General features: G+C 34.9%; 1 protein-coding gene across 2 annotated transcripts in view; it reads left to right on the top strand.

The window, feature by feature from the left end:
* The window catches only part of LOC128217867 (plexin-B-like), a 35,665-nt gene extending 32,242 nt beyond the window's left edge, over positions 1 to 3,423 (top strand). For both annotated transcript variants that reach the window (XM_052925298.1, XM_052925297.1), the window contains exons 35-36: positions 961 to 1,038; positions 1,354 to 3,423. In XM_052925298.1, coding sequence (XP_052781258.1) covers positions 961 to 1,038; positions 1,354 to 1,443 — 168 coding nt within the window. In that variant the 3' untranslated portion in view covers positions 1,444 to 3,423. The remainder of the gene's footprint in view (positions 1 to 960; positions 1,039 to 1,353) is intronic.
* Positions 3,424 to 12,678: the final 9,255 nt, after the last annotated feature.

The raw sequence follows: 12,678 nt of genomic DNA, 5'->3' as shown, positions 1-12,678 counted from the left end.
CCAGCCCCTCACCCAAAATGTTGTGAAGTCGAATTTCACGGAAACGAGAGTGGTGTTGTAAAAAAATCTTAAAAAACGTCCTTGCTCTACGAAGAAAACTAGCTAGAGGATGAGTCTATGAACTACCAGCTTTCTCCTTATGAGCTTAAAAAATAACTATAATCTAATTAGCATAGACCAATCGCCATTAACAAATTGAGTTGGGAATGTAGTACGTAATGTTCCCCTTTTTTTCTTTTTTTTTAAATTTGAGCCACACAAGGGATAAGTTCTCCTGTCTGAAAATGATACCTAATCTTGGGACTGTTTCAATACAGAATTAAGTCGTTCTGTTTCTTGGTCATAGATGGACATGATCTTATTTAGTGTGACATTAGTTACTTTGATGCATATTTGTGTAAATTTAAGTTTAAATAGTTCTGCAAAGGGAAATGTAAAAAATAGCCCGTTGCCTTTTGTGATGTTAACACGGAAATTAGATTATTGAAGTTACGACCAAGACCATTTACTGAATATTGCTACTATAATCTGCTGCAGTGTCACTTATTGCAAGTTTGGGTATAAAAACAAGCTAAAGGTTAAGTGCAATAGTTTGAGCCTTTCGCGGTCGGTTAAAAGAGATTGAATCCCATTTCCACTGTTTATAAAATGAAGGTCTCCTGCCAATACACAATAGCAAACATATGGACAGGACATGCAGAAATAAACCTCATTTAAATAAGATGTGAGCAAGAAATAGGAATCATTGTTTCTAGTGACTGAGCAAAAACATGAAGGCATCTTTTGTACTGTGATATCAGTAGGCCATTGTTACTTTCAATGTAATTTACGTTTCTTTTAATTAAATGTTGTTAACTCAATTAATGGCTATAAAACTTTGTTTTCACACAGTTCTGGTCTTGTGAAAAGAATTAAATTTCAGTTCAAATAATATGATGTAATTTGGCATTCCATTTTCAGAACCAGCAGAAAACCACTTTCAACAAAAACGCAGCACTTTACAGATTATACGAACAGATTAAGCCTTATACAGCCGAGGTTGTAGAACTTTATTTAATTTTTATAACGTATTGTTAATATATATGATTGTCTGCTTTTAATAGAAAATTGTTCGGTCTTGTGATAAACTATGTGTCATTTTCGTTGGCAGCGTGCAAAGAGAGAATCTTGGCCATAACCAAAATAAATTTTAGGATATTTCAATGAAACTTAGTACACATGCTGCAAAAGTCAATGCGCAATTAAATTGACTGTTGCTTATTTAGTTTATAGTGATGTTAAATTGCCTGTAGTTCACGTAGTGAAATGTGATATTAAATTAATTGTAGATTACTTGATTATTTTCTTGTATAGATTCTTGACGACCTTTCGTTCTGCCATGAGACCAGCTGCCTGCAGTTGAACAAGAAATTGGAGAACATCTTTGTGATGATGGAACAATAAGACAGTGTGATCTTTCTTTAAACTTAAAGGAAAGGGCAGATTTGAACTCAGATACTTTATTATAGTGATTTCGGATCACAAGAGTTTGTACAAATATTTCTTTATGCAGTAAAAAAGCGAATTGTTTCAGTACCATTGTTACCTGCAGGGTATGTTGAATGATGCATACAGGATTTACCTAAAGTCTCTCATAGTTTCATATTCACTGCCATAACTATACTTTGCGTTAAACTGTGTCGTTTATATTATAATTGTTCATAATTATTGGTCATCAATGTACAAGTGAGAGTATTCCTTACTATACCAATATCATGTTAGATGTAAATATTTTTTGTGTATATTTTATAATGTGCACGTTTATATATTAAGTGTATAAAGTGGTTTTTTTTATAAGTAATCAGTTTATTAACATAAACAGTTTTCTTACAATGTTACTTATATTAAATTACTTTTTTGTGATAAACGTTTGTGTGTTTTGTAATTACTGGTTTAAAGGAATTTCTGTACATGTAGCTTTTTATACTTCGTTTGTTATTTCTTTTGTAATAATATCTGTGTGACGCATAAAAAAGTCATGTAAATCACTCATTCATATATAAAAAAATGACTTTTTCAATGTACCCGATTAGTTATATATGCATGTCCATTCACAAATGCAAATGGTTTTCAAATCCTTGGATCTATTATGGTTATTGCCAAATCATTTTTCTGCAATCAAGCAAGCTAACGGTCTCAATGATAAATGTATAATGTGAATATGAATGTAAATAATTTTCATGAAACATTTATATAGGTTATGAAGTACGCGTTAAAACTAGGACGTTTCGACTCAGTTATTAAAACATGTTAAGATGCTTTTTGAGTACGGCCCCTGATTTGACTACATAAAGCGTTTCACAGCTACTCGAATGACTTGAAAAACAAAATTGTTAAGTAATGGAAATATAAATATTGTGATCATCATTATTATATCTTGCACCTCACTCTCTCTGCCAAAGTTATCAAGCGATTTCACCGATTTAATCAGACTGAATGAAACATGTATTTTTGTGACGCCTGCAAAGCATGGCAGACACTGGGATTACTTTGCCATGCGTCGATTTCTGCGTCGTTTGTAGCGTCATTGTCACACATTTGTTCCCGACCAAAACGCTTGAATGACTTGTTGGAGAGTCTTTTTGTTTGGTTTGCACGCTACTCATGCTCTGTAAATAACCATTATTGATCAGTAAGTCGAAGGCCAAAGTCATGGTGACATTTTTGAAATATAATGGGCACGCCCGATAGGAGACACATCTGATCCGGGTGTCCTAATATGTTTCCAACGTGTAAATGGAATACGGAATACAGATACTAAATACGAAACAATTTCTGCATTAATATTTTGTTTTACATACCTTTTTCTATAAACCTAACATAAATACCCTATTGTTTAAAATCAGATCAAAGAAATAGTTAAAGCTTAGTTTAACCACCTTATCAACGAACGCACCTCCAATATCAAGCGTACACAACATATCGTAATATCAAGAATTTCAATTGGATACCAACGTTTTGTCACATTTTGAAACGAATAAGCTATGCGTTGTTAATTTAGAAAATCGTTATTATTACTTCTCAGATATATCAATTCGAAAAGGGGATCACACGCTACGTATATGTTGATAAGATGTGATGTCTTATGCTTGTTGTTTTTTATCCATGATGGTTGTTTTTCAAATTCATCAGTGTGTCCCTTTTGTTTGGTGTTGTTGTTGTTTTCGTGGGTTACAATACATATTTTGTTCAGTATATTAATTTTCTGAAATAATTCCACAGACATTAGATAGTTAACACAACTAAATATTTGGCAATGTTTTTTCGTCATTCTTGTGGATGTCTTCTTGTTAATCATGTGAATAATAAGTTTAACGTTCACAAAGTTTCAAGTTCATTCATTGTCATGTCTTTGTAAAAAAGATAATTGCAAACCTCTGTAGTTTCAAATACCTTTTCACAATAAAATTCTAACATAAATGCTTTGTTGGTTTAAATGCAAATACAAAATGGACGATACTTAACCGATTTTATGGTGCCAATATAGAAAGAGCAAACACCAGGTCATTCCTCGACGATATATGGAAAAGTCGTCCAACAGTTAAGCATTACTGTCTATTGATAACATGGCACCAGTAAGATTATAAGTATCTTCCATGGCCGAGAGTGTAAGATAGGTTCATTCCGACCCGAGCGTAGAGTGTTTTGCGGAAACGAAGTTTACCGAGTTTCCGCAGAACACCCTGCGCGAGGGTCGGGATGAACCTTTCTTACACGAGCGGCTATGATAGATGCTTTTTCTCCCACCTCAGTTAAACAAAATTAAGTAAAAATGTATTTTTTGCCGGAACTCTTTTGTACTTAATGAAAATAATTGCGTACGGATATGCAATAATTCGTGGTTGTCATGGATATTCGCGCAGTGATTCAGAGTATGTAAATGGTCTGATCGGTCTTTAAATAGTTCTAAAAAGAGTGAAGCATTATTTCTTGAAAGGTGCTTGAAAACTGTTTTTTTGGTGACATTTGAAGCGAGAAATAATTAACTCGCGTTCTAAATATTGCCACAAGACAAGGTTTCCATGATGTGCTACAGACGACAGTCTTCAACAAGGGAGGCAATTACAATGTGGTGACCATTAAAAGAAGTTCCATACGGGCATTTTATCTTCGCCCGTGGGCAAGATAAGAATTTCTAGCATTGTTAAATTAATGGATCTACTTATCTGAGGTGGGAGAAAAGGATTATATATTTGGCGTCGAACAAGTCCGAAAATATGATAAAATTGATTTGATACAATGCTATGGTAGATCATACTAAGCGTTTTAACAAAACTATATTTATTGGACAACTTCTCAAAATCTGGATACGACTTCGCCTGCATCCGATTTTACTAGAATGTGATAGTTACACTTTAGGGACAAAATATAGAAAATATGAATAAACTACAGCACAATTTCAAATGAAAGGGGGACTTCAAATCCCCCTTACCACATGTTTTTCATAAATGTTATGTATCGACGAATTGGGGACGGTCATAAAGAAATTGCATCCCATTGTTGCGCACTTTCTACAGCCAATCTTTGATCGAAACCTTGTGTGTATTACACTGTTATTTGTGTAATAATGTTCATGATGCCTTTTGCTATCAAGCTCTGTATTTCCTCTATGCGAGACCCTAATCACATCTATAGAATATATAAGTAAATATAGGTTTTTTGTTATTGAAACGCCTGACGATTTGTATAGAATTAAATAAATAAATTGCATTAGAGGTATTCCAAAAAATTCATTTACACCTTTATTATTTAATTCTTGTTATGAACGCATTTGTGCTTTGAATCCGGTTTAAAATTTAGAATAAATATTAAGGTAGCGTGGTACACGTCTGTATATATTGTATTACGTGCATTGTATTTTTTTTCGATTTTGGTTATGTCATGGTGACCTAATTCAAGCGCTTGCAATATTGTGTAAAAATCCCCTTAACGAATAATCCATGATCAACCATAGCTTGTACAGTAAAACATATGGCATGAGGCTAATGATGAGCATCAAATGACATGTTTGGGAGATGTATGTACTGTAGAGGTATGCTAGTAATATCACCATGTTTCAGGACGAGACGGAATGGCAAAAAAAACCTTAACAAGTATGGCGATACCTGCCGCATGATTACTAGTTTTATCCGTTTAAAAGGCTTTTTATATTTTGCAATTGACTGTTTAAATATTGAAATTCATCACTCTCCAAATGGTCAATATAAAAGCATCCAATAACTTATTTCATCGCCATGTTATTTTGTGTGTGTTGACATCGTATTCATCAATATATTTTATGGCCGTAAACAACGTTTTATTTTTCTTCTCAAAGTGAGTCAATCATCTATGCAAAGTGGCATACCAATAAACTATTGGCTTATTTCATTGTGCGAAATTCTGATTATCTTATGTTTAACATTTTGCAACCAGAAGTAACGATATCATGTAAATCGATACTCGGAATTAATTATATTTGTCGACCGACCAGACTGGTTCGCTTCGAGTCGCTCTTTGTCGAGTTATGTTACTGTATTGTTATCGCTTTGATCGCCTTATGCGTCGTCCTCTGCATGCACGACTTACAACTTTGGTCATAGCTTAAACTGTTCAACACCGTCCAGACTTGGCTTTCATGTCGCTGGATACAAATCCAACGTATGTAGTCAAACTCTTATGTTATTTTTTTAAAGCTGCACTCTCACAGATTGAACGTTTTGACAACTTTTTTTTTATTTTTTGTCTTGGAACGAGCCATATTTTGCGAAAATCCATGAAAACCAGTTATATAAGACTGCTGACAAAAAAATTGATCGCATATTGTTATATTTAAGTTCACAAATTGATGTTTTATACAATTTTCTAAAACCGTTAGTAACGGTTTAAGCAATAAAACATTAATTTTCGAAAGGAAATATGACAATCTGCGATCTGATTTTTTGTCAGCAATCTTATATCATTGGTTTGCAGATATTTACGCAAAAATTTGCTCTTTCTAAGACAAAAAATAAAGTTGTAAAACTGGTTTCTCTGTGAGAGTGCAGCTTTAAGTATTTGACTTATTGTGGTATTTTTCTTGAATTATAAGGTTAAATATTGTTGCTGAAAATGCCTTAAACAAAAATATCATAGTAATTATTATGCTTGTAATTGCCGATATATAATGACCGTATTTAAAGGCGGTCATTATTTACCCGTGTAATCGAGAAATGTGCTATCTTTTCTCAAAAGCAAATAAATAAAGTTCTGGCAAGTGCATGTCCTTGCACCTTTAACATAATCACAGACATAAAACTGGATTACATTTCTGATATGTTCAGTTCAACGCTGCGTAAACTGATGTAATTGTCCAATTTCGTTTGTCAGAATTTAAGACCTGGCCCGAACATCACGAAAACACTTATTATAATAAGTCAAATCTCAATCTCAGTCTCAACTCTTCTCATCACATAGCATCAAAAATTATTTAAAATCAATAATATGTTGATTAACGCTTTTGGTCAAGATTTGAAGAGAAAAACATTCTACAGCCAAAATGTATTTGCTTACAGTTCATTGTTATTTAACTATTAATCAAGTATTTGTTTTTGCTCTAGAATTAGTTTCTTCTTGAAGTATTGACAAAAAATTTATCAACTCAATCTATGAGAAATACAGTTTCAAAACACACGAACATTTGCAAGATTTTAAAATCATTCTAAATTTATGTTTTATGTGCTAAAATTAGTTGAGATTGAAATTGAGATTTGACTTGAATATGTTTGTGATATTGGGGCCGGTTTTTCAAAAAGATAAATTTTATTTATAAAGGTGAATAGCTCCTTACCAGTTAAGGTCATTCTATCATCTCTTCAGCACGTTTTTAAGCACCTTAAACATCTTCCTTGCGATATCACAATCACCACGGCAATTTCATGAATAGGACTCGGTTTAAAAACTTGTCAAGAACTATTGTATTTTTCAACCTATATCATTAGTAAATATAAGTAGGGGCAAATATGGAACAAATAGTTTAAAAACAAACAATAGGACACACATAAAATATATAAAATAAATGGGAAATATGAAAATAATTAAATAGTTTATATAACATCTGAAATATAAAAAATATAGACTGTACAACACACAATGCTATATATTTATTAATGACCAACCAATAGAACAATGGTGATGAAATACAGTTGACGTCATCAAAATTGCTTTACTGGCTTGTCATAAAAATTATCCCTTTGTCTCAAACATAATATTGTGGCAATTAAGTGTGGTGGTGATTGGTGACTGTTTGTTTGTGTCATGGCAACATTTCCCATGATGCATAGTTCGTGCCGTTACAAAAATGATGCCAAATGCATATTTTAATAGCTGGTGTCGCTGGAAAGCATAAAACATGGAGAGTATCGTCCATTGGTCCATAAAGATATTTAATTCATATTTTGACTGTTGGTTTTGCAGCACAAACATCGTAATTCTAGCGGCATAATATAGTGGCAAAACATGATACTTGATTACATTTTCTACTGTTAATGTCCTGGCAAATCATAACACTTAAATATTCATACTGGTGATGTAATGGCAGAGCATGACACTTGATTAATAGTTCCAACGTATGTGTGGTGGCAAAACATGACAATTGAATATATCGACCGTAGTGTCATAGCGAAAAATGACAGTTGATATTTTTGATATGGTACATTTCGACTGTTTTTCTCGTGGCAAAACATGAAAGTTCAATATGTCGACCATAGTGTCATGGCCAAAACATGACACTTGAAACATATATAGATTTTGCACTTTATACATGTATTGAATGCTCTGGTCATAGCAAATACATGGCACTTAAAGTATACATTGACTGCTCTGGTCATAGCAAATACATGGCACTTAAAGTACACATTGACTGCTCTGGTCATAGCAAATACATGGCCCTTAAAGTACACATTGACTGCTCTGGTCATAGCAAATACATGGCACTTAAAGTACACATTGTCTGCTCTGGTCATAGCAAATACATGGCACTTAAAGTACATATTGACTGCTCTGGTCATAGCAAATACATGGCACTTAAAGTACACATTGACTGCTCTGGTCATAGCAAATACATGGCACTTAAAGTACACATTGACTGCTCTGGTCATAGCAAATACATGGCCCTTAAAGTACACATTGACTGCTCTGGTCATAGCAAATACATGGCCCTTAAAGTACACATTGACTGCTCTGGTCATAGCAAATACATGGCACTTAAAGTACACATTGACTGCTCTGGTCATAGCAAATACATGGCACTTAAAGTACATATTGACTGCTCTGGTCATAGCAAATACATGGCACTTAAAGTACACATTGACTGCTCTGGTCATAGCAAATACATGGCACTTAAAGTACACATTGACTGCTCTGGTCATAGCAAATACATGGCACTTAAAGTACACATTGACTGCTCTGGTCATAGCAAATACATGGCACTTAAAGTACACATTGTCTGCTCTGGTCATAGCAAATACATGGCACTTAAAGTACACATTGACTGCTCTGGTCATAGCAAATACATGGCACTTAAAGTACACATTGACTGCTCTGGTCATAGCAAATACATGGCACTTAAAGTACACATTGTCTGCTCTGGTCATAGCAAAACATGGCACTTAAAGTACACATTGACTGCTCTGGTCATAGCAAATACATGGCACTTAAAGTACACATTGACTGCTCTGGTCATAGCAAATACATGGCACTTAAAGTATACATTGACTGCTCTGATCATAGCAAATACATGTCATTTAAAGTACACATTGACTGCTCTGATCATAGCAAATACATGGCACTTAAAGTACACATTGACTGCTCTGATCATAGCAAATACATGGCACTTAAAGTACACATTGACTGCTCTGATCATAGCAAATACATGGCACTTAAAGTACACATTGACTGCTCTGGTCATAGCAAATACATGGCATTTGAAGTACACATTAACTGCTTTGGTCATAGCAAATACATGGCATTTGAAGTACACATTGACTGCTCTGATCATAGCAAATACATGGCATTTGAAGTACACATTAACTGCTTTGGTCATAGCAAATACATGGCATTTGAAGTACACATTGACTGCTTTGATCATAGCAAGTACATGGCACTTAAAGTACACATTGACTGCTTTGATCATAGCAAATACATGGCACTTAAAGTACACATTGACTGCTCTGGTCATAGCAAATACATGGCATTTGACGTACACATTGACTGCTCTGGTCATAGCAAACACATGGCATTTGAAGTACACATTGTCTGCTCTGGTCATAACAAATACATGGCATTTGAAGTACACATTGACTGCTCTGGTCATAGTAAATACATGTCACTTAAAGTACACATTGACTGCTCTGGTCATAGCAAATACATGGCATTTGAAGTACACATTGACTGCTCTGGTCATAGCAAATACATGGCACTTAAAGTACACATTGACTGCTCTGGTCATAGCAAATACATGGCATTTGAAGTACACATTGACTGCTCTGGTCATAGCAAATACATGGCATTTGAAGTACACATTGTCTGCTCTGGTCATAACAAATACATGGCACTTAAAGTACACATTGACTGCTCTGGTCATAGCAAATACATGGCATTTGAAGTACACATTGACTGCTCTGGTCATAGCAAATACATGGCATTTGAAGTACACATTGACTGCTCTGGTCATAGCAAATACATGGCGTTTGAAGCGTATGATGTGTCACGAAAGCGTACACACGCTATGTTATGATACACCAGAACATTACAGACTGAATGTACCAGCAGAATCAAAGAGCATAGTGTACTTTTGACGTTTGCTTTCCTGTCAATGATTATGTTTAACATATGATTACAAACAAAATAGCATAAGAATCCAGTTCAAAACAGACCGACTTGGGGAAACTACGTTTTATTACTAGGTAAGATTTATTTGGAAAAAAATAATAAATAGGGTTTCTAAAGTGTTCAAATAAAGTTTAACACCAAACATTTTCAATGCTCAGTAGTAAGAAAAAGTTCACACACGACTTTCACAATTGTTTATAATCATAAACATATATCAAAATTAATATTTTATACTATTTGAACTATTTTCCATCACGCGCTTAGGTTTCGGTGTATACACTGGTTCCTATTATTTGCAAAAGGGAAAAATACACGGAGGGACAACACAACAGAAGTATATACACAATTTCAGATGCCAAAGTGACGAACGGATTAACACGCGTCTTATTGGTCATTAATACCAATAATACTTATATATTATAAGCACTTCTTCTTAATTCCAACAGTAAATTCAACAATTCTCTCTAGATTATATCAAATGAAAGTGTTTTGCTAAATAGTGTATACCATGCACTTACAATACGGTGTATGTATTAACTTTAAATGTTTTTATGTTGCTTTTCAATACGAGCAATTGGGCAAAACTTATGTTCAGTTATGTTCGTCGGATTTCCATATTTATGCGAAAAACTACAGAAACAAGCTCAGTAGCAAAATGTTTAAACATTAACCCGGTTATATGGCACTGGGTAAACGCCAAAGACATAGAACATAAAAACAAAAAATCACAAGCAAGAAACATGGAAGAACAGCACAAAACTCAACATACAGCACAGTGCATATGTAAACTAAAGACTACCGTTCTCAGTTTCTGTAAAACTGGAAATTATGACAAAATTAATTCCAGTCTGTTAAAACACTACACTATGTGTAAAATATGTCGGATGCGAAATCATTTTTCATCCAAAAAAATAATATTTCGATTTTTTTTAATATGAACTCCTGCGGCAGATCCGACGAAGAAAACCAGTTTGGTATTACCTCAATTATACAAAGGGAGCTCAGATATTGTTTCCATAAGAAATGCCAAAATAAATGATACGATGTACTTAAACATTTATTTACTGATAAGCTGTGAAATATGTTGTTCATATTCACCGCAAAATCATTATTGATCTCCGCCAAACCCGTGGGCAGTAATAATAATAGTGTCCATATGCCAGCATAATTTACAGCAAATAAGAAAAAAATGTATAATAGAGGCCACAATTCGCACATCTAATACTTTAACAATTTTTTAAATATTTTTTATTTGGTTATTTCTTATCATAAGTACCGATTTCAATGATTGCGCTCAATCAATTCGGGATTTTAATTAATAAGTACATTACAGGACAGGCTTTAATCACGATGACCTTTAATGAGGACGAGCGAAAGTATAATTGTGGTGACTTTTCATGAGGGCGCGCGATGCTTTAATTATGGTGACTTGTTTTATGAGGACCGGCGCCTCAACCATGGTGACCTTTGATGACGACGAGCGATGTGTTTTTTTTTATTATTGTTTACTTTAATGAGGACGTACGTATACGATGGTTTAATAATGGTGACCTTTAATGACGGCGAGCGATGTGTTAATCATGATGACCTTTAATGTCGACGAGCGATGCTTTAATTATGATGACCTTTAATGACGACGAGCGATGCTTTAATTATGATGACCTTTAATGACGACGAGCGATGCGTTAATCAAGGTGACCTTTAATGACGACGAGCGATGCGTTAATCAAGGTGATCTTTAATGACGACGAGCGATGCGTTAATCAAGGTGACCTTTAATGACGACGAGCGATGCGTTAATCATGGTGACCTTTAATGACGAAGAGCGATGCGTTAATCAACGTGACCTTTAATGACGACGAGCGATGCGTTAATCAAGGTGATCTTTAATGACGACGAGTGATGTGTTAATCATGGTTACCTTTAATGACGACGAGCGATGCGTTAATCAAGGTGACCTTTCATGACAACGAGCGATGCTTTAATCATGGTGACCTTTAATGACGACCAGCGATGCTTTAATTATGGTGACCTTTAATGACGACGAGCGATGATTTAATCATGGCGACCTTTAATGACGATAAGCGATGCGTTAATCATGGTAACTTTAATGACGACGCGCAATGCGTTAATCATGGTAACTTTAATGACGACGAGCGATGCGTTAATCATGGTGACCTTTAATGACGACGAGCGATGCGTTAATCATGGTAACTTAAATGACGACGAGCGATGCTTTAATCATGGTGACCTTTAATGACGAAGAGCGATGGTTCAATCATGATGGCCTTTAATGACGACGAACGATGCGTTAATCAAGGTGGCCTTTAATGACGACGAGCGATGCGTTAATCATGGTAACTTTAATGACGACGAGCGATGCGTTAATCATGGTGACCTTTAATGACGACGAGCGATGCGTTAATCATGGTGACCTTTAATGACGACGAGCGATGCGTTAATCATGGTGACCTTTAATGACGACGAGCGATGCGTTAATCATGGTAACTTAAATGACGACGAGCGATGCTTTAATCATGGTGACCTTTAATGACGACGAGCGATGCGTTAATCATGGTGACCTTTAATGACGACGAGCGATGCGTTAATCATGGTGATCTTTAATGATGACAAACGATGCGTTAATCATGGTGACCTTTAATGACGAATTGCGATGATTTAATCATAGTGACCTTTAATGACGACGAGCGATGCGTTAATCAAGGTGACCTTTAATGACGACGAGCGATGCGTTAATCATGGTGGCCTTTAATGACGACGAGCGATGCGTTA

Source organism: Mya arenaria, chromosome 14, assembly GCF_026914265.1.
Source record: "Mya arenaria isolate MELC-2E11 chromosome 14, ASM2691426v1".
NCBI classification, from domain to species: domain Eukaryota; kingdom Metazoa; phylum Mollusca; class Bivalvia; order Myida; family Myidae; genus Mya; species Mya arenaria.
Note: the sequence above shows the minus strand (reverse complement) of the source record. Positions and strands in the feature narration are given on the sequence as shown.